The 26,186-nt window shown below is 47.8% G+C and overlaps 1 protein-coding gene across 3 annotated transcripts in view; it reads right to left on the reverse strand.

The window, feature by feature from the left end:
- The window catches only part of LOC137431898 (glucocorticoid-induced transcript 1 protein), a 114,380-nt gene that overhangs the window by 46,055 nt on the left and 42,139 nt on the right, over positions 1–26,186 (reverse strand). For all 3 annotated transcript variants that reach the window (XM_068123731.2, XM_068123730.2, XM_068123729.2), the window contains exon 4: positions 10,819–10,932. In XM_068123731.2, coding sequence (XP_067979832.2) covers positions 10,819–10,932 — 114 coding nt within the window. The remainder of the gene's footprint in view (positions 1–10,818; positions 10,933–26,186) is intronic.

A 26,186-nucleotide genomic window follows, 5' to 3' on the forward strand; every position in this document is an offset into this window, starting at 1 on the left:
CCTCCAAATCTCCCCCATATCCCATCCCTTTCAAATCCCTCCCCTTGTCCCTTCCCTCCCAAACTCCCCCCTCACCCCTCCCCTTCAAATCTCCCCACCCTCATTGCTTCTCAATTTCCCCCCGCTCACTCCCCCTCCTCAAAGCGTCCTCCCCGCTTCTTCCCCCTTCAAACTCTCACCTCCATCTCCCCCAACCTTCTGCCTCGCTCTTCCCCCTCCTCAAATAACACCTCATTGTGGCTCACCCAATCACCATCAAACCTTTTGTCCGCCCCATCCTTCCCTTTCTCCGAGCTATTCTGAAATCTCTGACACACCTTCAACAGCTCTCCCTACCTCTTCCACCTCTTCCACATCTTACCCTACCCCTCCTCCCCCCTGTTCTGTATCTGATGCTCCCCCTTCCTCTTCATTAACGGTATGGACCTCAAACATCCGGGGCCTTCGTTCAAACTTAACTGATCTCTCCATACAGGTTGCTTCTGTCAAACCAGACGTGATCTGCTTAACAGAAACTTTCCTCCTTTATGATGTCTCTGATTCCATAGTATCTCTCCCGGGCTACTCCCTCCTCCGGTATGATAGACCTGAGCCTCGTCCTGGAGGCGGGGTTGCTATCTTTATCAAAAACTCTCTTCCTCACTCGCCCTGCACTGCACTCTCTCCACCTCACCCCCAGGAATACCTCTGGCTACGGCTTCCCCTTCGCTCCCACCTCTTGTTCATATGTGTGTTGTACCGTCCACCAAACAGTGATGACTCCATCTACATCTCGCTGTCTGATGATATGGACCAACTTCTATCTACTCATCCCAACTCTCTCTTCCTCATATGTGGTGATTTCAACTGTCATCATGCCAGTTGGCTGGGTGTGGGTACCTCTCTCACCAGCCATGGCTCCTCAGCAAAGGACTTCTGCGACTCACTGGGACTGACACAATCTGTCAATTTCCCGACCCGGATCTCAGTCAACGGAACATCTTCTCTTCTGGACTTGGTTATGACTAACTTCCCTGAAAATGTCTGCTGCTCTTCTTCTGCTCCGATCGGATCATCTGATCATGTCCTTGTTAAAGTGGACATCTCTCTGACCATCCTCAGGGAGCCTGCTCAGCGTCGACGAGTCTGGCATTTCACTCAGGCCAACTGGCACGGTCTTCAAGCAGCCATCAATCATCTGGACTGGTCTCCCATCTCTACCACCTCTGACATCAACTCATCCTGGGAATTCTTCCAAAGTAAATTGCTCTCTCTCATGCACAGATTTATCCCATCTCGTCTTCAGTTGTCATACCCTTCCTCCCGTCCATGGTACACGGAATCTTGTGGTGAGGCTGTTGCCCAGAAACAACTTGCCTTCGTCTCCTGGAAAGCAAATCCAACGGAAGGAAATCTCATTTCCTTTCACAAAGCCCGAAACAAGTGTGTGTCCACCCTCAGGAGAGCCAGGAAACAATATCTCTCCGTTCTCAAGACCGAACTCTCTTATCTGTCTCCCTCTTCCAAATCCTGGTGGCGTCTGGTCAAATCCGTTTCTGGTGTTTGTTCCCCCTCCATCCCCTCCCTTACCTCAAACGGCTACACAGCTGACTCCGCACGTGAAAAAGCTGAATGCCTCAACTCTGTGTTTGCCTCTAAATCTTGTGTCCCAAACCCATCCCTCTCTGTACCCACCATACCCAGTCGTACCCTGCTGCTCCTGGACTCCGTGTCCTTTCCTCCTGACAAGGTGGAAAAGTTTCTGTCAACCCTCGACTCTGATTCTGCAACTGGACCCGACGGCATCAGCCCACGGGTCCTAAAATCCTGCTCTGCTGCTCTATCTCACCCTCTCTCTGTTCTCTTCACCCTCTCTTTTGCTCAAGGTCAACTGCCATCTGCTTGGAAATCAGCCAACATCACCGCTTTGCACAAAAAAGGTGCAAAAACAGATCCTAGCAATTACAGACCAATCAGCCTTCTCCCAATTATCAGCAAAGTCATGGAATCCATCATTGCTTCTGATATGAAATCTTTCCTCTTCTCCAATGGCTTGATCTCTGATCATCAATTTGGTTTCAGACCAGGTCACTCTACTCTGGACATGCTGCTTCTGCTGTCTCAACAATGGATGGAGGTCCTCAATGCCAAACAGGAAATTAGAGCTGTCTCCCTCGACATATCACGTGCCTTCGACACGGTCTGGCACCCCGCTCTGCTCACCAAACTCTCCTCCTTTGGTATCCATGGAAATCTCCACGCATGGCTGGCGGACTTCCTCTCTAGTCGTCGTCAACGTGTGGCCCTGAATGGGTTTCTCTCATCTCCTCTTCCTGTTCAGGCTGGAGTTCCCCAAGGCAGTGTTCTGGGCCCCGTGCTTTTTCTGGTCTTCATCAATGATCTCTCTGACTCTCTCGAAAATCCTCTCTATCTCTTTGCTGATGACTCCACTCTCTGCCGCTCCATTCCTCTTCCCTCAGATCGGCAGTCTGCTGCCTCCTCACTCTCTGAAGACCTGGACAAAATCACAGACTGGTCAAACAAGTGGAACATGTCTTTCAATCCTGACAAATCTCACACTCTTACTATGTCTCTCCGAAAAGATCGACTGGACAACCCTCCCATCTACTTTCTCAACAATCCTCTCCAAGAAGTTCTGTCGCTCAAGATTTTGGGTCTCACTATCTGCCATGATCTTTCTTGGGAAAACCACATTTCCAAGCTGGCCTCCAAAGCCAGTCGCCGACTGGGCATCCTCCGTCGTGCGAAGTCCTTCCTCGGCACACCTGAGCTCCTCACCACATACAAGGCTTTCATCCGCAGCTCAATGGAATACTGTTCTCCCCTATGGGCCGGTGCTCCTGCCTCACACCTAGCTCGGCTTCACGCTGTTGAAACCAAAGCTTTCAGAATTATTGGAATCTCCCGCGATGAAGCTATCTCTGAGGGCCTTTCACTCACTCACCGCAGGCAGGTAGGTGGTCTTTCTGTCTTCTACCGACTCCTCTCCGGCCTTGCACCCCCAGCTCTCTCTGTGCTCTGTCCCCCAAATATTCCTACAGGTCGCACAAGATCTGCCAGCAACCCTCTGATGGTTAAACTGCCGAAATCTCGGCTCTCCGCTCACCTTCACTCTTTCATTCCTCTTTTCTCCCGCCTCTGGAACAAACTCCCTCACTCCCTTCAATCCCACTCCTCCCTCCAGGTCTTTAAAACAGCCGTTCACCACCATCTCTTATCTTCCCCCATCCAAAACCTTGATCTTTTCTACCCCCGCTAATTCACCCCAGATCCACCTTGTTTGAAATTCCAACTTCTTTCCTGGAAGTCCTGGCAGTGTCCATATGTTTTATACCTCTCCCACTGCCCCCTTCCCACGCCCCCCCCCCCCCAAAGCCCTCGCCCTCTCTCAGATCTCTCGATGTCTCCATGTCTCTCGGTCCCTGCTCTCAAATGTTGTGTTTGTGTCCTTCCCCCTCTCTCCCCATCTTGTCTACCGCTCCCTATGTTATATGTTTTATGTGTCGGTTTGTCTTTCTGTGTGATTAATGTTCGCTCTTTCACGAGCCTCGATATTGTATACAAAAAAAAAAAAAAAAAAAAAAAAAAAAAAAAAAAAAAAAAAAAAGCTGTCGTCAACAGTACATAAATGATAAAAACATTAAAAGCCATGTTGCAAAGAAAAGTAGTGGTTCTGTGCCACCAAAGAGAACCACAAGACAATCAAGTGGAGGTTTTGACAGTGAAAAGGATTGCGTATTCTGTGGATGTACAATTGATTTGGACAAGGGACACTTTAGCTGGGTACGGACTGACAAATTTGTGGAGACAATTGTGGAGGTCTGTGAATCCCGTTCAGATGATTGGGGACATACTGTAAAGGGTCGGATTGAATACTATTTACGAGATTTACATGCAGCAGACGGACTTTATCATCATTCGTGTAGTGGAAATTTCCGGTCCTTCAAGTCTGTGCCTTTAGAGTTCCAGAAAGCCCCCGAAGCCAAGCGCAGAAAGTGTGGTCGTCCTAAAGATGAAGATAAGTATGAAGCATTTCAGAAAATGTGTGCTTACCTAGAACTGAACAGTGAGGAACAACTAACTGTTACATCTTTGAGCCTCATAATGAAAGGGTATCTTTGTAATCCTGATTCGGAACCGTATGACAATTACAGTTTGAAAAAGCGTCTTAAAGAACGCTTTAAGGACTCAATTTTTTTTGGTGAAAGAGAAGGCTTGGACGATATTGTTACGATGAGAGAACAAACGTCGCAGATTCTGAGATCATACTACAAGCAAACGTGTCAGGAAGGCGATGAAGAGTCCCAAAAACGCGCTATTATTGAAACTGCTGCTAGGTTAATCAGAAGTGATATAAAATCTCAGGTTTCTACCGTGACGAATCAGTATCCAAGTAGTGATGATTTAAAACTTGATTCAGCCCTATCGTTCATTCCGACTAGTCTGCGGACAGCACTGGAAACATTGTTCGTTGGGAAAGACACAAGACGCAAGGTTGCGGCAGTTGGTCATGCCATAATTCAGGCAGTTCGCCCACGAGCTGTCATTGCCCACGAGCTGTCATAGTAGTGATCTTGTCATCGAACAAACGTTGATGAGGTCTCTGAAGAGCACTGGTGGTCTAACTCACGGCAGTGGGATGACCGAGGACATGCGAAACCTTTGGACCTTATCTGCACCTGTAACATCCGAGTACAACATTGCGATGCAGGATTTCACAAACCTAACCTATACTACAAGTCCGCAACACAAAGACTCAACTGAGGCGCGCATCAAAAGAGATGCATCTGATCTCGAGAAAATTCGGATAAAGCTTGCAGCCTGCTCACCCTTCACATCTGATCCTACTCTGAGAAACATTGTCAATGGGATAGTGGCTGGGCCAGATGTGAATGTACATGACTTTGAAACGGTTGGAAACAAGATCATTGAAGATATAATCGGAAAGTCGGCATTTACTTACAAATTCAAGCGGAAAGACAGAGCCAAAACCCTTGGGAATATCTCTGCTGTGAAGATTGCTCCTGATCGTACCATTGATCCTGCCCTTCTGTTCCAGCGTTTCCTTCTGGTGTCAAGGTCAGGAGATCTTTCCCTTGAAGAGGTTTTGACGTATGAACTAAGCCCCTACCCTCCAGCCCTCTTTGAGACCAGGAACATTCTTCGAACAGCAGACAAACCTCAGCTTGCTCAGGCAATTCGAGACCATGCTGCGGACTTATCAAGTGAGGCTGTGATGAACTCTATTCCCAAAACAGATTGTTACGTGCTTGATGGTGGCTCTTTGCTCCATCGTTTACCGTGGAACAAAGGCGACTCATATAATGCAATAGCTGAGTCTTATGCAGACTTCACTGTGAGACATTACGGACAAGCGACAGTGGTGTTCGATGGCTATGGTGAAGGTCCCTCCATAAAAGACAACACACATCAGAGACGAGGAAAAAACCTGCACCCTATTGTTAGTTTCACTGCAGAAACAGAGTTTGCAGGCAAAAAGGACGACTTTTTGTCTCGTGACAAAAACAAGGCAGACATGATTGCTCTCATCAGCACAGCACTAACTAAAAGGGGATGCCATGTCATTCAGTCACCAGAGGATGCAGACGTTGATATCGTGAAGGCAACTGTTGAACGATCCCGGCATTGCACCACAACGTTGGTCGGTGAGGATACAGATTTGCTGATCTTGCTCCTTCATTACTCCAGAACAGACAATGAGATCATCTACTTCCGTTCTGATGCAAACAAGCAGTCAAAAGAACGCAGAGTGTATAACATTACCCTGTTGAAAGAAACTTTAGGAGACGATGTGTGCAATGAGTTGCTCTTTGTACATGCCTACTCAGGATGTGATTCTACTTCAAGGATTTTCGGCATCGGAAAAAAGTCAGCCTTCCGGAAATTAGTGAAATCTGATCCTGTCATGAAGTCCTGTGCTAGTGCATTCATCCTTCAAAACAAATCTCAAGAGGACATATCAGATCTTGGCAAAGACCTGATGGTTGATCTCTTTGGTGGCAAGTCTAATGATACGCTATCATCACTGCGCCATATCATTTTCACCAAAAAAGTGGCAACTGCTCAAGCATTTGTCACTTCTGAACGGCTCCCCCCAACATCACCTGCAACAATATTCCATAGCCAACGTGTGTACTTTCAAATTATGGTATGGATGGGGATGGCAAATGAAATGAACCCAACTGAATGGGGATGGCAAATGAAATGAACCCAACTGAATGGGGATGGAAACAGGAAAATGATCAGTTAATTCCAATTATGACCCAAAACAATGCTGCGCCTGACGAACTCTTGAAAATTATCCATTGCAACTGTTTGGGGGGATGCAAATCCTCTCGATGCAGCTGCAGACGCTATGGACTCCGCTGCACTGCTGCATGTGGCCCTTGCCAAACTGAAAACTGTGACAATCCAAACAACACTCAAGAGGTCGATACTGAGGAGGAGGATGACACTCAAAACTGAACGCTCTGAAACTTATTCTATGGACAAAGGTGTTTGTGCATTAGGTGACAGCTGAAGGTCATGAGTTCAATTTCATAATGATTCAACAGCTCAGTAATATCCAAAGTTGTCTTAATGTGTTCCTTGCCCCCAAAAACCCGGGGATAGACATCAAGATCATTAAATTTGAGTCAATAGTTATGGACTTGCGGTCATTTGGAGGTGTTGGCGGCCATTATTGACGCCATATTGGATTTTTGTGTTACATATAATGGCCCACTTTCATTTTTAATGGTCTTAATGTGTTCCTTGCCCCCAAACACCTAGGGATAGACACCAAGATCATCAAATTTGAGTTGATAGTTACATAGTTATGATCATTAAGAGGTTTCGGTGGCCATCTTGGACGCCATCTTGAAAAAAACACTTTTCCGGGGGTCCTACTTTGGTAAACTTTTAGTATGTTATAACGTATGCTAAACCCTACCAGAATCAGTTGAGAAACCTTTTGTAGCAATTTTTTGGGGGTTAAACTGTATTTTGACCTGACCATATAACAGTTGAGTTATCCTCTCCTAAATTATGTGCATACATATCTAAGCCAGGTCCTAGACTAGGATTAGCATGCCCAGGTTGGGGTGACCTGGTTGGAAATATAACTGATGGTCTGCGATTAGGCCGTTGGAGAAAAGGACAGATTCGATTAAAGTTGCAATGATGAATTCCATATATTGTATTGTATTTAAGTAACCTAATAATTGTAAGTAAGCCAACAGGATTGTAGTTAACGTGTTAGGAGGATCTGGTTTGGCACAATTTTTGTTTAGTGCAGCTCCCTGACAACAACCAGAGAGATGTGGACTCTCACAAGATCATCATCAGATGAATCAATCATCAGTGGGAAAACAGGAGATGTTAGAGGGAAAGTTGGTAATTGCCAAGTCCAGAAGGGAGGATTTGCAATTTACAGAAATCCGAGTCAGAAAGTTCACAGATTAGATCAGACCTATGCAGTCAGAAGTCCTTTGCTGCCATAACCTCGCTGGTTGATGAGGCACTACCTCCCAGACAATGGGCATGTGACAACTGAAATACCAAATATGATGGAGAGTTATGGGTAGTTACAAGTTGCACCAAGTTGAGGACGACACACAGACACACAGACAGACACAGACAGACAGACAGACAGACAGACAGACACACACACACACACACACACACACACACACACACACACACACACACACACACACACACACACACACACACACACACACACACACACACACACACACACACACCAATTTTTTAAGCAAAGATGGCACTTCCAACCAGAAAGTAAAATGAGATCTACTCTGCAATTTTGAGCAAATAAGCAAGAGCAGACCTGGTCTCAGGTGACATTTCACCCGCTTCACAGCAGGCTCCCTCAGGCCAATAGACCACAAGCCCCGGCATGTACTGGGTTTTTATTCACAACTTGATTGGAGTCCACCTGCGGCCAATTCAATTGATTGGACATGATGTAGAAAGAAACGCACCTTTCTATATAAAGTCCCATAGTTGTACATATCAGAGCCAGAAACTCTACCAGGAAGTCCAAGGCCTCATCCAACTGTCCGTAGAAATCCGAGATATAATTGTGAGGAGGCATAGATGTGGGGAAGGGTATAAAACAATTTAGTGTTGTTCCCAAGAGCACAATGAGCTCCATCATTAAGAAATCGAAAGAATATGGAACTACCCGGACTCTTCCTAGAGCTACCTGTCCGACCAAACTGAGAAACCAGGCAAGAAGAACCTTGGTCAGGGAGGTGACCAAGAACCCAATGACCACTCTGACAGCACTAGAGTTCCTTGGCTGAGATGGGAGAACCTGTAGGAAGGACAACAGTCTCTGCAGAACTCCACAAGTCTCGACTTTATGGAGAATGGCCAGACAGAAGCCACTCCTGAAAAAAGGCACATGACAGTACACCTGAAGTTTGCAAAAATGCACGTGAAAGACTCTGAAAGCATGAGGTAAAAGGTTCTGTGATCTGATGAGATTGAAATTGAACTATTTGGCCTGAATGCAAAACGCTCCATCTGACGGGACCTGAGCACAGCTTATCATCTATCTAACACCATTCCTACCGTGAAGCATGGTGGTGGCAGCATCATGCTATGGAGATGCTTTTCAGCAGCAGGGACTGTGAGACTTGTAAGGAAAGACAGAGGGAACAATGAATTGAGCCAAATGCAGGCAAATCCTAGAGGAGAACCTGCTTCAAAGTGCAAAAGACTTTAGACTGTGGCGAATATTTACATTCCAACAGGACAATGGCCCCAAGCACTCAACCAAAGCAACACTGGAATGGCTTCAGAACAAGAAGGTGAAAGTCTTTGAGTGGCCCAGTCAAAACCCAGACTTGAATCCCATTGAGAATCTGTGGAAAGACTTGAAGATTGCTGTTCACTGACCCCTCCTCATCCAACTTGACAGAGCTTGAGCAAATCTGCAAGGAAGAATGGGAGAAACTCCCCAAATCCAGATGTACAAAGTTGATACAGACATAGGCAAGAAGACTCGAAGATGTAATCGCTGCCAAAGGCACTTCTACGAAGTATTGACTCAGGGGGTTGAATACTTACCGGTTATGTAAATTAGATATTTCTGTATTTCATTTTTAATTATTTTGTAAAAACTTCTTTAAAAAAATTCCACTTTGACATTATGGAGTATTATGTGTAGATCAGTGACAAAAAAGAATTTGAATTTAATCCATTTTTTATTCAGACTGTGATCCCTGGTGTTGGGCTAGCGGCTAGGGTGCCAGCTTAGGATCCTAGGATCCTGGGTTCGAATCCCGGTCAATCATTGAATTAACGCCAGGGGGTTGACTCAGCCTGTCATCCTTTCGAGGTCGGCAAATTAATTAAGTACCAGTTCACTGGTAATTCCCTGTTTGTCGTAAAAAGGCGACAAAAAGGGTTGGCGGCAGGAAGGGCATCCGGCCGTAAAACATTGCTTCAAAAAGGGGACCAGAAAACAACAACCACGGTCCCCGAAAAAGGCCAACCCCCGCTTGCGGGGAAAAATGGCCTCTAAAGGTGGTTTTTTTATTCAGACTGTAATACAACAACGTGTGAAAAAAGTCAAGGGGTGTGAATACTTTCTGGAGGCGCTGTATGTCACAAACAAATGCGCCAAACAATCGCCAAAGAATACCTACGTTGAACAAAGCTGATCTTGAAACCATATCTCAACCCAAGAAACACTGTAAAATCCCAGTAACTTGTCATTCAGGGCCTTTATGTCGGAGATGGTTGACGATCCGACGTTGTACTCGCGCATCAACACATTTCTATTGTCTCTCTGCTCCAGTCTCCTACATATGTCAATCTTCTGGTTGATTGTGAGAACGGTCCTCTTCCTTTTCTGGCCAGAACTGCTCGACGGGGCAACAGAAGCCATGATGCTTTAGAAGGGAGCTGCTTCTTCTTCTTCTTCTTCTTCCTCTTCTGTGTTTTCACTTACGCGTTCTACCCAAGATTTGGGATCGAGCGATTGGTCTTTGGGCGGAGAGAGCTGGACGCACTTGGTGACGATTATGACATGGAATTGTTCCTAGTTCTTTTTGGTATGTTGAACCTTGATTCAGGAAACATGACCAAAGGGTTTTCAAAAGCAAGGAAGTCATTGCCTGAGGTTTTGAGAAACCAAGAGATTGATGTGGCACCTCGGATGGTGTGGATTTACAACGGGTGAACGGAGCTCTTGAACCATGAGGCTGTGACGAAAGGCTGGCGAGAGGAAAGCCTCCTTTTCACAGCGGAGGCCCGCGTCGGTTCTGCGTAGCCGGTTGGTAGAATGTGCTAGTTTCTTAAGTGCCGGATGACACAGCTTTTACTGTACAAAGTTTCATTAAAAATATGTTTTAAATTATTCCCGTAATTGCATTTTAGCGACTTGACCTTTTGACCCTGGCCAGGGTGCGGTGACAAAAAGAATACAGCTCTTGTACCTTCTTGCCATGTTGTGATCATAAGTATCAAGCTTTGTGAACTTATGCACAACCGTTTAGGAGGGGATGGCATGACGGATGGACGGAAAGGTAGTGCTGATTACAATACCCATCCACCAGCCTCCCCCATCATCCCCATCGTCCCATTTTTTTCCTGAAAATCGTGCGGATAACTGGTCAGGAACTGCTGATTAATATGTAATAGGAGGATGAAACCTTTAATTACAATCACTTACTAAGCATCAACTGGTACAGACAAAACAGAAACAGATTTTATTTTAGAACGGAATTTTGTTTTTCAGCTGGCAGACAAAAAAAGAAAGTACAAAGTTTCTAGGTTTCTCACCTGAGGTTTATGAATGGCAGTATGGCTTCCATGAAGAGGTGAGCTTCTGTCCTTGTGTCGCTGCCGTTTGCTGCTCTTTTTGGAGCGTTGTAGATGTTGCCGAAGTTTTGCAATCTGTACCGTAGAGATAAGAACATGACGTATTGGTAATGGCGGCGTGCGGACATTCAGATTTTAGGCTAGAGGGTGATTATTGTGGACTGGCATTCCGCTTGGTGTGTCCAAGAATGACAATCTATTCAAACATGAAATGTGTCCAAGAATGCCCAAGAATGACAATCTAGTCAAACAGGAAATGTGTCCAAGAATGCCCAAGAATGACAATCTATTCAAACATGAAATGTGTCCAAGAATGCCCAAGAATGACAATCCATTCAAACATGAAATGTGTCCAAGAATGCCCAAGAATGACAATCTATTCAAACATGAAATGTGTCCAAGAATGCCCAAGAATGACAATCTATTCAAACATGAAATGTGTCCAAGAATGCCCAAGAATGACAATCCAATCAAACATGAAATGTGTCCCAGAATGTCCAAGAATGACAATCTAGTAAAACATGAAATGTGTCCAAGAATGCCCAAAAATGACAATCTATTCAAACATGAAATGTGTCCAAGAATGCCCAAGAATGACAATCTATTCAAACATGAAATGTATCCAAGAATGCCCAAGAATGACAATCTATTAAAAAATGAAATGTGTCCAAGAATGCCCAAAAATGACAATCTATTCAAACATGAAATGTGTCCAAGAATGCCCAAAAATGACAATCTATTCAAACATGAAATGTATCCAAGAATGCCCAAGAATGACAATCTAGTCAAACATGAAATGTATCCAAGAATGCCCAAGAATGACAATCTATTCAAAAATGAAATGTATCCAAGAATGTCCAAGAATGACAATCTATTCAAAAATGAAATGTGTCCAAGAATGCCCAAAAATGACAATCTATTCGAACATGAAATGTGTCCAAGAATGTCCAAGAATGACAATCTATTCAAACATGAAATGTGTCCAAGAATGCCCAAGAATGACAATCTATTCAAACATGAAATGTGTCCAAGAATGCCCAATAATGACAATCTAGTCAAACATGAAATGTGTCCAAGAATGCCCAAGAATGACAATCTAGTCAAACATGAAATGTATCCAAGAATGCCCAAGAATGACAATCTATTCAAAAATGAAATGTGTCCAAGAATGCCCAAGAATGACAATCTATTCAAAAATGAAATGTGTCCAAGAATGCCCAAGAATGACAATCTATTCAAAAATGAAATGTATCCAAGAATGTCCAAGAATGACAATCTATTCAAAAATGAAATGTATCCAAGAATGCCCAAGAATGACAATCTATTCAAAAATGAAATGTGTCCAAGAATGCCCAAAAATGACAATCTATTCAAACATGAAATGTGTCCAAGAATGTCCAAGAATGACAATCTATTCAAACATGAAATGTGTCCAAGAATGCCCAAGAATGACAATCTATTCAAACATGAAATGTGTCCAAGAATACCCAAGAATGACAATCTATTCAAACATGAAATGTGTCCAAGAATGTCCAAGAATGACAATCTATTCAAACATGAAATGTGTCCAAGAATGTCCAAGAATGACAATCTATTCAAACATGAAATGTGCCCAAGAATGTCTAAGAATGACAATCTATTCCAACATGAAATGTGTCCAAGAATGCCCAAGAATGACAATCCATTCAAACATGAAATGTGTCCAAGAATGCCCAAGAATGACAATCCATTCAAACATGAAATGTGTCCCAGAATGTCCAAGAATGACAATCTAGTAAAACATGAAATGTGTCCAAGAATGCCCAAAAATGACAATCTATTCAAACATGAAATGTGTCCAAGAATGCCCAAGAATGACAATCTATTCAAACATGAAATGTATCCAAGAATGCCCAAGAATAACAATCTATTCAAAAATGAAATGTGTCCAAGAATGCCCAAAAATGACAATCTATTCAAACATGAAATGTGTCCAAGAATGCCCAAAAATGACAATCTATTCAAACATGAAATGTATCCAAGAATGCCCAAGAATGACAATCTAGTCAAACATGAAATGTATCCAAGAATGCCCAAGAATGACAATCTATTCAAAAATGAAATGTATCCAAGAATGTCCAAGAATGACAATCTATTCAAAAATGAAATGTGTCCAAGAATGCCCAAAAATGATATATATATACAGTGGTACCTCGGCTTACGAGTTTAATCCGTTCCGTGACGGAGCTCGTAAGCCAAATCGCTCGTAAGTCAAAGCAAATTTTCCCATTCAAATGCATTGAAATGCTATTAATCCGTTCCAGCCTCAAAAAAAAAACACCAATTTTTTTTGTTAGGTGCTTTTAAATAACAAAAATGTACTTTATAAATAACAAATAATGTATAAACAAGCACGACCTCGTATATACTGTACATAATACAAGAGAATGTAAAGAAATAAACTGGACCTCTATCCATGAAGATATGGAGAAGTTGTTGTTTGTGTGGTTGAAGGAGAAGCAGCTCGCAGGAGATACCGTGACCGAGAGCATCATGTGTTTGAAAAGATTGAAACTCGGATATCGAGCACGGACCACGAGGTGTTTTTTCTTTTTTCTTAATCTCGGTTTCAGTGAACTTTTGCTCTGTGCTCACGTGTACTGTACCTGTACCTGTAATGGTACGTCAGAGGATGGCACCTGTTGTCATCATATTAAGTGCAAGATGTTCTGCATCGTAAGTTGGTACACCGTGGTCTTTCGGCGGTGTTTAAGCCGGCCGTCTTGGCTTCTGTCACCATTGGCATTGAGTCTTTCGATGTAGGTAGGTCGTTGTGTGCCGGTGCCTTGGCCGAATTCCTTCATTGCTGCATTGTTAGCTCACCTGGTTTTTTATACCACATCTTTGGTTATCGGACCAGCGAATGACGTCATCTCCAAAGTATGGCTTATTCTCACTTGTCTTGGACGATCTTCTACTTCTAGCCTTCCACCGTGCATTTGGTGTCCACTGTACTTACTGTACAGTGCCTGGTAAAATTGATGTAATGGGTTTTTGACCGTCAACGCCATGAACCGTCATGAACCGTCAACGCCATGAACCGCTAACACTCAAAAGCCCATTTATCGCGCCTTATAAAGCAAAACGCAAACCGAAAGCCATGCCTCTCAAGCGAGGCGTGCTTCCGTGGTCACGTGATCCACAGGTGTAGCTCATTATACCCGCACGCGCGACACGCTTTGGCGGTCACGTGACCAGCCACTCTGGAGGCGGGGATCCCCGCCGATGACGTCACCGGCTGGAGCAAGGAGATTCCTCGCTAATGTATTTCGACGATTGCGTGTTTTATATCCAAGCAGAGATGCTTTCACGGCAAGATAACCACGTGACCGGAACCGTAAGCCACAACCGGAAAATTCAAAAAAATAAATTTTTTGAGCTCGTACATCGGATCTCGGCTCGTATCCCAAAGCAACAAACCGCCCGAGCGACGGCTCGTATCCCGAAAAACTCGTACGTTGGGGCACTCGTAAGCCGAGGTACCACTGTATATATATATATATATATATATATATATATATATATATATATATATATATATTGTTACGGATCTCAACATCGGCCCTAAGGGGGAATTAATCCCCTTGTTTATGACTGACCGACATGAGTCCTGAAGTTGCCCAGCTCCCTCGGGAGAGGCAGGTGAGCAACCTCGTTCGCGACCGCGGACAAGATGTTAATTGCCGAGCGGATTAGCAGCCGCGGCACGAACCATTAGCAAGTAACTAGACCCGATTCTTAAACGTTGGCCAAATCGTGCCACAGGTATCCAATGGGGGAAATCACTAAAACGAAACGGATGTAAAGGAAAGAAGGCAAGGTAGGAAGAACAGGATTTATTACTAACTATTATGTACAAGACCAAAAGTAACCAAGGAGAAGGAAAGATACGAAAATAAAGACAGAAAGATGGAAGGATCAGAAGACACAGTGCAAATACTAACTTATCTAAACAGGCTTAACTTATACCCCAGCCAACATAAAAGACGGACGACAGTCAGACTTACACGGGGAATGATGATAGGAATGACTGGCTGGAAGGGGAGGAAGGTTCAGCTGGAGTTTTGCTCCCGCCCTGGACGTCGGGCTCGACCTCGACGGCCACCGATGCCACCGATCCCACAGCAATCTGGTTCCCGTGTAGCAGCGGGTCGAAGCTGCGTGTCACAGGGGGGCCGGACTACGGTGGTCTCAAAGCTGCGGTTGGTTCACTCAACTCTCTCAGTGCTCACTCCTCCACTGAACTCAACTCCGCTGTTTTATAGCGCTACTGCTGCCCGATCGCGAAACTGCCCGATCGTTCTCTCTCCGCCCTCTCAAGCCAAACCCCTTGTGTTTGGTTGGTTGATCGGGGCTGGCTCATTCCTCCTTCCTATGACGAGGTGGAGACACGCCTTTCTTCTCCGAGCTGGCCGCATGCGTAATGGCGGAAAATGCAGTTGGTAATGCGGTTGGCAATGGAGGTTTTTGGCAATGAAAGGGAATCTATCTTATTTCAATTCGGTGCAATGCAGAGTCAATTAATGGGAGACAGAGCCTTATACTGACATAGAATAAAGAGATAACTATCGAGGGAAGCCTATGATTTGCTACGTGCATGTGATGGACTAGCTACGGTGCACTCATTTCAATTAACAGCCAATTAAAGGGGAAATGTACATAGGAAATTTTAATACTAAATTTACAAAGTCAAGGTTCTAAAAACCGTAACACAGCACCCTCATTCCTCACGGCACGTCTCGGGCCGACAAAACTTTAACTTAGTGTGGCACGTAGGTGTAGGGTTAGGGTTAGCCTGACCCTCTACAATTAACCTGACCCTGAGTGTGACAGTTTTAAAACACAAATAAGTATGTCCCTCTGCTGCATTGCACCCTGCCTGACAGATTCACGCCCACAGGATAACCGAATTGCGGAATTGTTTTCAAACTAAACATGAACGGTGGGGAGCATTATTTACAAGTGACGCTGATTGTATTTACAAAACGCAACCCAGGACCTGTGATTGTTCTTTTGGGGGGGGGGGGGGGGGGGGGAGACAGCCTGCGCTGCATCGACGCACCAGCACCAACAAAGAGCACCATAAAGCCTCATAAAGCACCATAAACGCACCAGTCAGTGCAGAGTCACCACAGTTCATAATAAAAAACAAACCAAAACCCTGTTGCTGGTCTTCCTTTTCGGCTCCCTCTGCTGGCTGTTGTCGTTCTTGATGTTGTCATTCTCATCTTCTTGGTTGCGGCCTATTTGGTGGAAATAAAAAATGCACAAAACGTGTCCGTTTTTATTTATGGCCCACAGGGGCCGACTATGAGTGGTTCACCTGTGGGCTTGGTGCCACCTCACCGGGTCCGCAAGCAAGATCTTGGGCCATCGTGGCCGGTTCCAGCAGAGGGGCCATGCCCCAACCCGTGGGGTCCATGAGTGGTGCTCAGCCACAGACATGTGGTCCATAAGTGGTGCATCGATGCAGGCAGCTGGTTGCGGGGGTTCGGGCACACAATGGCGGACTCCCGCACGCTCCCCTCGGTGCCCAGAGAGCACGATCCATGGGTCGGGGAAGGAAGACAGAGAGGGCAGGTTAGCGAGGGGTAATGTCACAAGGTTACACATCAATAAAGGCAATGCAAGGTGAGGTGCGTCTGGAGACTGAGCGGAGAAAAGCTCGTCCCTACCGTACGTCACCCCCCCCCCCCCCCCTGTTACCTGTTCTACCCTTGCCCCTTACCCCCGTATGTACAAAAATCTACACCCTTACCAATTCGTCACTACTGTATCGTCTTCCCCATATTTCCCCTAATACCAAATTCGTCCCCACAATCCCTCTAATCCAACATTTGCCATCACCAATTCATCATCAATCCTCATAAGGAGGGAGAGATGGAACATCAGTACAATGTCACACCCACGTCATGATGCGTCTCACAATCCAAACATTTGCACAAAAAAATAACAACAACAAACAATGGCATGGTGTGGAGCACCGTCGTTACCTCAGGTGAGTGGATGCAGATGGTGCAAGGAGATTTCAATCCTATCTACCTTCTAAATGACATTAACACACTTTACACTACCCGGGGTCTTTCCCTGCCAATCCATTGGCAATCTTACTCTATGCGGTTTTAAGAACCAAATTCCCATTGACCAAACTGTGGTGCTTCATCAATTTGGGGTCTCACTCCCCGGATTCAACTCCCTGTGCCTTTGCACAATTTCAGGACTGGGTCGTGTGGCTCTCCCAGCAGGTCTACCCACCTGCACACCTCCACCACTGCAGTTGCCTCCGAGCTTACCTACTCCTTCCCTAACCTATCTAACTGGGGAAGGCCCTCTGGCGCTCTCCCCACTCGGTACCCTCTCTGGCACTGGGCTACCCGGGTCCGTCCTCCGGATCCTCGGGCCCCATCCACAACAACTCTACCGGCTCCCAGGGCCCACCTGCGGCCTCACCTGGCCGAAATCCTAACAGTGGCGGAGTGCCCATTTAACTACACACACTAACAGGCCACACGCCCAGCCATTTCCATGACACTAATGCACCCATCCAAACACCATTCTACCACCACGCACCACAGATGCCAATATCCAACCACAATTTGCCGACTCCCTCTACCTAACTCTTAAACTACCCTCCCCGGGTATTCGTGATAGGGGTCCACTTTTCCCCCATTCACACCTTCGCACCATCCACTCCACTCCACAGTTTCCACCATACTCACTCCACACCATCCATTCCATACTCCATATATTCCATACCATTTATTCCGTACAACCATGCTCCATACACCTGTTCACTTGCACACCTGTGCCATCACACCTGGTGCTTCCTGCACCCTCCTTCCTCCAGGACCATTTGCTCAACACAACACTCAATCACCATTACTCACTCATACACTGCTCAATACACTTTCGATCCTCAAACTCACGGCATCATCTGATCTAACTACTCCCCTCTGAAACTTGCGCTTCCCAGTCGCCCCTTATATTATCGTGCTCCCTCGTCATTATAACACAAACTAATCTACCTACGTCCCCACTACAGGTGGAATGTCACTACTTACCTCTACCGTTACCTTTGGTCATCTTCTCATGATCCCTATCATCTTATCCTAACCCTCCCTCGGCAAGCTTACACTGCCATAAACCCCATAGCTAGTGCTCATGTGCCCCATTTGATGTGAGGGATGGCAGAGTTGCCATCCCACCACATCGGGCATGTCCCACTATCACCCCCCCCAGTCCTCTGACACTACGAGCCCCCGTCGCAAGAGGTACTGGGTCCTGCCTCGGCATCTAGAGCCGAGGCGATCCACGAGGGCGCCTGCTCGCCGGCCTAAGGTCTTATCCGGTCGGCATGGACGATCCGAGGTAGGGCCCGTGGCCCCATTTTGATCTTAACGACCACGTCACAGACTTGCGACAGGACGACTCCCGGGCCTTGCCAGGGGGAGGTGAGTTTTGGGCACCTACCCTTCCGCCTCCGGGGATTAAAGAACCAAATCTTCATCCCCAGAGCGTACCGACTCCCCTGTCTCCGGTGGTCGTACCTGCGTTTCATCTTGGCCCCCACCAGATGGAGCTGGCGGTGGGCGAAGGCATGGACCCGCTCCATGCCTTCCTCCAGGTGACGTGCGTAACCCTCCCTCAGCGATGTATCTGTGGTGTCTGGCACGGGACCGCATAGCAAGTCAGCGGGAGTCCGCAACTCCCGCCCATACATGAGCAACGCTGGACTGCATGCGGTGGCTCCATGCTGGCTAGTTCAGTAGGCCATCAACAAGTACGGGAGATGTTCGTCCCAGTCATCCTGACGGGTGGTGGTGAACAATGCCAGTTGTTGTATCAATGTTTGATTGAATCTTTCCACCATCCCGTCAGATTGTGGCCGCAAGGGCGTGGTCCATGTTTTCCAAATTGACAGGAGTCTGCACACATCTTTTAGCAATTGACTTTCAAAATTTCGACCCTGGTCGGTGTGCAGCTCCTGTGGAATCCCATGCCAACATACAAATCCTTCCATGAAGGCCTGCGCTACCACCCCGGCTTCTTGGTTGGGGAGGGCGTAGGCCTCCGGCCACTTGGTGAAAGAGTCCATTACAACGAGGATGTACTTATTACCTTGGCGGGTGCGGGGCAGCGGTCCTAGAATATCCACAGCCACCCGCTCAAGGGGGGCCCCCACCTGGTGTAATTGAAGGGCGGCCCTCATCCTCCGTGCTGATCCCTTTTTGGCAGAACAGGCGTCGCATCTCCGACACCAGTCCTGTATGTCGTGCCCCATATTCACCCAATAGAACCTCCGGTGGACCCGAGATGTAGTCGTTGTCCTGCCCAAATGGCCGCCAGAGCGGGTACCATGCACCTGTTGTAATATGATCTTCTTAAATTTGTCAGGGACTATCACCAGCCAGGAAGTTCTCTCAGAGGGAACCTCCACCCACTTGCGATATAAGATGTTATCCTTCAATTCCAGGGTCTGCCACTGAGCCCAATACGCCTTGGTTTGTGCCCCGAGGGGGGTGACCTCTTTCCCCTTTGGTCTTTGCCCCAATTTGACCCATTTGAACACCGGCCCCAGAACGAGATCCTCCTGCTGGGCCGTGCTCCATGCCAAAGTTCCAAATTCTTCATCCGCGGTTAGTGGCAAAATTGGCCCTCTCACCCGAGTTGCCCAGACGACGAGAATCGGGGCAGAATCGCCCAATTGCTCCCTCTCCTCGTGTCTCGCACAAAATTTGCAGTTTTCTCCCAGACAAGGACGCCGAGAGAGCGCGTCTGCATTACCATGGGCCTTCCCGGCCCTATGGGTCACATTAAAATCGTACTGCTGCAACTTTTCCAACCACCTTGCAATTTGGCCCTCCGGTTCCTTGAACCGAAGGAGCCATTGCAAGGAGGAATGGTCAGTTAGAACCAAATATTTCCGCCCGTACAGGTACGGGTGGAAATGGTTCATGGCAGCCAGCATAGCCAATAATTCCTTGCGGGTTACGCAATAATTTCGTTCGGGCCTACTTAAGGCCCGACTATAATAACCAATCACTCTCTCCACGCCCTCCTGTGTCTGAGACCAAACTGTGCCCAATCCTTCCTGGCTTGCATCCGTGTCCAGGGTAAATGTCCTGTCACTAGTGCGGTAAGCGAGAAGGGGTGCGGATGTCAAACACCCCTTCAATTTTAGGAAGGCCTCTTGGCACTCCCTTGTCCAATTAAATCGTGTCCCCTTCTCCGTAAGCCGGTGGAGGGGACGGGCCAACTCCGCAAATTTCGCCACAAAGCGCCGGTAGTAGGAGTAGAATCCCAAAAATCCCCGCACCTCCTGGATGGTACGTGGTGCGGGCCACTCCTCTACCGCTGTAATTTTACCTGGGTCTGTTTTTACCCCCTCGCGACCGATAACGTGACCTAAATAGGCCACCTCTCTTGCAAACAAGGTGCACTTACTCGGGCTCAATTTCAACCCTGCCTGTCTGAGGCACCCGAACACTTGGTCCAAATTAGCTAACGCCTGGGGGAATGTTTTGGCATGTACTAGGACGTCATCCAGGTATACCAGGCATGATTGCCATGGCATGCCGCCTAGTACATGTTCCATTAATCGCTCAAAGGTGGCGGGGGCGTTACACAAACCAAACGGCATCACAGTGAACTGATACAGCCCCTTACCTGTGGAAAATGCCGTTTTCTCCTTCCCTGTCCTATCCATCTCCACCTGCCAATACCCACTCTTGAGGTCTAGAGTTGTAAACCAATTTGAGCCCGCAACGGCATCGAGGGTGTCATCAATTCTTGGCAGGGGATATGAGTCCATGAGTGTCACGTTGTTTAGCTGGCGATAGTCCATGCAGAAACGCGTGGTCCCATCTTTCTTTTTAACCAGCACAACAGGTGACATCCAAGGACTTCCCGAGGGCTCGATGACGCCTGCATCGAGCATCTTTTCAACCTTCTCGTCAGCTTCCGCCCTCTTGCTCCAAGGGAGCCGTCGGGCGGGCTGACGAATAGGCCGGGCCTCACCGGTGTGGATCTGATGTTTCACCAGGCCCGTACGTCCAATATCCTCGGGGGACAAGGAGAAGAGATCCAAATGGGATCCAACCAGTTTGTGCAAGGCCTCCCTCTGGGTACCTCCCAACTCTACACTACTACGATTTACCATCTCGCAAATGGGATCGGGCCAATTCCTACTATTTATTGAAGGCTCCCCCTGGGGCCGGCTCGGCTGGACGTTCTCGCCCCTCACCGACGCGACTTCTCTAACTGGGGTGCAGCCAGCTACCTTCGTGCCCCTCACTATAGTGCGTGGTTCTGTGCTAATATTAATTACTCGGACGGCCACCACCGGCCCGTCCGTTTTTACAAGGGTGCGGCCCACGATCAAACCAGGTATGGATCGCGCTGCCACCGGTTCGACCAGGCCGCAGGACTCCTGCCATGTCGGGCGAGCTGACCATTGGGCCGGCTCTATGGCCTCGGCCCCCGGAGGGATGGTCACGGCCTCAGGAGCCTCCAGCTCCACCCTCTCGGCCGTGCTCACCCCCTCCAATGGTAGCTCTTCCACTCCCACTTGCAGGATCCCCCGGCTCATGTCGATTTTACAACCGCTGGCAGTCAACAAATCCAACCCTATTAAGCATGGGTCGCACACCTCCGCCACCCAAACCTCTATCTCCTTCTTTACCGATCCCAACTTGAGGGTCACAAAACCACGCCCTATGATCGGAGCCGTTGCCCCGGTAGCCAAATGCAAACTATGCTTTTCCAGACACTGGATTTTACCCCAGCCGTCTGCACTCGAATTAAGGATCACAGGCTGATTATCGTGGCGCTGGCTCCCATGTCCACAACAGCGTCTACCCCCGCGCCGGCAATTTTGCATCGAATTGTTAAACTACCGATTCCAATTTGGCCACAATGAATGACCTGTCGCGTCAATGAGGGCTCCTCTCCATCCCCTACTGCCGAACATCGCCCTGCATGCCCGGCACATTCTAGTTTCCCGGGCCCTGGCGGGGGGGGGTGTCTGAGGTCGGCTAGGCCGATCGATACGGGGCGGAGTTGAGGGCATCGGCTGACGGGGACCGTCCCGGCGCGGAGCTCGACACTTGCACGCACGGTGACCCAGCCGAGCACAATTATAGCACCTCACCTGGTAAGGTGCTTGCCTCCGGTATTCCAAATTTCCCCCCCTGATTGTCCGAATTGGTGTACTTTGCCGTGGACGACCGGGTGCCACCGCTGGAGCCGCCTGCCATGGTCCAGGTCCCGCCAGGCGCCGATCCACCAACCTCCAGACCATGCTCTCCAGGTCAGGGCCCCCTTCGGGGGCGGGCCCCCTAGGGGGGCCGCCACCCATCACGGGCCCCCTAGGGGGGCCGCCACCCATCACGGGCCCTACCTGACGCACCGCCACTGCGTGGCGCTCGCCTCCCCAGGCCAGCGGCCTCGCTGCTTCCCAACGGGCTGCAGCGTCGGCCGCCTGACTCATGGTCTGCAACCGTTGCCTCTACACACGTATTCAAACTGCGCCAGGTACACCCCCAAATCAATCTTGCCGTCATACGGCGCTAGTGGGACCTTGTGGGCGCCCGAAGGCCGGACCCTGCACGTCACTCCTTGCGGGATCAGCGCGGGACCAAACTGTTCGGGCCCCCACAGTACACTATTCTCGGGGGGCTCCCGTGCATCCCCCGTCCCTCCAAACACTACCCCTCTTGGTGTCGATGCCTGGGTCGCCCTTCCGCAACCCGCTACCCACTCCATACCCGCACACCCTTGCTCACCAATACCCCTCTCACTCCACATAGTCGGACCTCCTTGCACACCTCCTCTTTCCATACACTCCGGACCAGTCATACACCTCACCATTGGTCCCTCACGGGCACCCGGGTCTAAACCAACACCCAAGCCGACTGAATCTCCCCTCACACCATATACATTTCCGAGTATATCGCCACTCACCTCAGCACCTCGTCTTCGCTCCTCCTCCGCCACCTGCAAACTCTTTATTTGGTTAGTAAGCACTTTATCACGATTTGAGCACAGACCTTGCACCAATTCCATCACCTCCTCCTTTATCTCTCTCTTAGTTTCCCTCCGTCTCTTCTTAATTTCACTCACCCCCTCTTCCACATCCTCTAATTTTTGCTTCACCTCTTTCATTTCCCGGTGCGCCCCCTCAATTTCGTCCTCTAAGGCCACCTTGATCATTTCTATCTGTGTCCTCACCTCCCGTTCTTTCGTCTCCATTGCCTCTGTCACCGCTTCCAACCTCTTTGTCAACCCCTCATGTACCATCTGACATTCCCTCTTCGTCGCTACCAGTTCCTTTTTTATTTCTTTCTGCGTCGCCTTTAACCCCCCGATTATCGCAGTGTTCTTTTCCACTTGCTCCACCAATTCCTTCTGTCCCACCGTCAGCTGTTCTACTCCCCTCGTCAGATCCTCTATGCCCCCCTGTAACCTAGCCGTACTATTTCTCACCTCTTTCTCCATACGCTCCTCACCTCACTTTACCTCCTCGCGTACCCCCGCGACCTCCTCGCCCACACCTCGTCTGATCTCTTCCCCCATTTCTCCCATCTCTTTGGTAGATGCTGCCCTCATCTGTTCCAAATCATTCCTCTGGGCTTCCAATTTGGTTTCTAACCCGATTTTCACCTCCTCTATCTGATCTCCCATTTGTTTAATTTCCCGGGCGGATTGCTCCCCTATTTCCCTTAATTTGCCTTCCATGGTGTTTTCTAACCCCCCTAACCCATTCTTCACCCCTTCCATCTGGTTCTCCTGGGCAGCCATTCTATTTTCCAACCCCGTTAACCCCTCCTTCATTTCCCAAATTTGATTACCCATGTCCTCTAGTTGACCACCCAATTTACCTTCTAGCCCCCCGATTTGGCTTCCCATATCCGTTTTTAATCCCCCTATTTGATTTTCTAATCGCTCCCCCATTCTGTTTTCCAATCCTACCATTTGGTTTCCCAGCCCCCTGTTGCTTTCCCTCTCCTCATCCGCCTTGGCCATGAAGGCCTGCATTTGCAGCATGAATAGGCCCCAGTCCATTGGCGGCGCTGCTACGGTCACGGGCGCGGCGACATTTGGTGCCGCTGCAACCCCATGCGCGAGGGTGCCATCTTGTGTGCCTGAAACCTCTGCAGCCACATCCTCATTGCTCTCCTCCTCCATCATTACTCCCACCTCCTCCATGGGGTCCTGGGTTGATTCTAACCCCTCTTCTAACTCACCCACCAGCATCCGATCGCCTTGACTATCCATGGCACGATTTTAAATTTAGGATGTTAAATAAAATCAAATCTTGGGCCACTCGTAATTTGAGTGCGTTAAGTGCACTTCAGGTCCGAATCTCGCTCCTGACACCAATTGTTATGAATCTCAGCGTCGGCCCTTTTCCCCTTACCAAGGGGGAATTAATCCCCTTGTTTATGACTGACCGACGTGAGTCCTGAAGTTGCCCAGCTCCCTCCGGAGAGGCAGGTGAGCAACCTCGTTCGCGACCGCGGACAAGATGTTAATTGCCGAGCGGATTAGCAGCCGCGGCACGAACCATTAGCAAGTAACTAGACCCGATTCTTAAACGTTGGCCAAATCGTGCCACAGGTATCCAATGGGGAAATCACTAAAACGAAACGGATGTAAAGGAAAGAAGGCAAGGTAGGAAGAACAGGATTTATTACTAACTATTATGTACAAGACCAAAAGTAACCAAGGAGAAGGAAAGATACGAAAATAAAGACAGAAGGATGGAAGGATCAGAAGACACAGTGCAAATACTAACTTATCTAAACAGGTTTAACTTATACCCCAGACAACATAAAAGACGGACGACAGTCAGACCTACACGGGGAATGATGATAGGAATGACTGGCTGGAAGGGGAGGAAGGTTCAGCTGGAGTTTTGCTCCCGCCCGGGACGTCGGGCTCGACCTCGACAGCCACCGATGCCACCGATCCCACAGCAATCTGGTTCCCGCGTAGCAGCGGGTCGAAGCTGCGTGTCACAGGGGGGCCGGACTACGGTGGTCTCAAAGCTGCGGTTGGTTCACTCAACTCTCTCAGTGCTCACTCCTCCACTGAACTCAACTCCGCTTCTCCTCCTCCACTGAACTGAACTCTCTCACAGCTCCTCCTCCACTGAACTCAACTCAGATCTGAGGGGGGGGGGGGGGGGGTGGGCGCCGCGTGACGGCTTTTATAGCGCCACAGCCTGGAACGTTCGCATAATTGCCCGATCGTTCTCTCTCCACCCTCTCAAGCCAAACCCCTCGTGCTTGGTTGGTTGATCGGGGCTGGCTCACTCCTCCTTCCTATGACGAGGTGGAGACACGCCTTTCTTCTCCGAGCTGGCCGCGTGCGTAATGGCGGCAAATGCAGTTGGTAATGCGGTTGGCAATGGAGGTTTTTGGCAATGAAAGGGAATCTATCTTATTTCAATTCGGTGCAATGCAGAGTCAATTAATGGGAGACAGAGCCTTATACTGACATAGAATAAAGAGATAACTATTGAGGGAAGCCTATGATTTGCTACGTGCATGCGATGGACAAGCTACGGTGTACTCATTTCAATTAACAGCCAATTAAAGGGGAAATGTACATAGGAAATTTTAATACTAAATTTACAAAGTGAAGGTTCTAAAAATCGTAACAATATATATATATATATACATACATTTTGGCAAACAATACATACATTTTTATTCCTGTTTTACACACATGTAATCACCATTTTTATTCCTGTTTTACACACATGTAATCACCATTTTTATTCCTGTTTTACACACATGTGATCACCATTTTATTCCTGTTTTACAAGCATGTAATCACCATTTTATTCCTGTTTTACATGCATGTAATCACCATTTTTATTACTGTTTTACATGCATGTAATCACCATTTTATTCCTGTTTTACAAGCATGTAATCACCATTTTATTCCTGTTTTACAAGCATGTAATCGCAATTTTTATTCCTGTTTTACACACATGCAATCACCATTTTCATGCCTCCACCGACAAAGGCGCAGGAGGCATTATGTTTTCAGGTTGTCCGTCCGGCTGTCCGTGATAGGTTTTCGTTGGTGTGATAACTTGAGAACGGCTAAATGGATCTCAGTCAAACTTGGTGCAGGTATGTACAATGAGGTAAAGATGAATTGATTAGATTTTGGGTTCACGAGGTCAAAGGTCATAGGTCATGTAAGGTAAAAATAGTTACCGCAATAACTTTTGAACCAGTGATGGGATTGACCAAATTTGGTACAATTATGGATAATGA

This window comes from Myxine glutinosa, chromosome 7 (assembly GCF_964187855.1).
Source record: "Myxine glutinosa chromosome 7, kmMyxGlut1.1, whole genome shotgun sequence".
In the NCBI taxonomy this organism is placed as follows: domain Eukaryota; kingdom Metazoa; phylum Chordata; class Myxini; order Myxiniformes; family Myxinidae; genus Myxine; species Myxine glutinosa.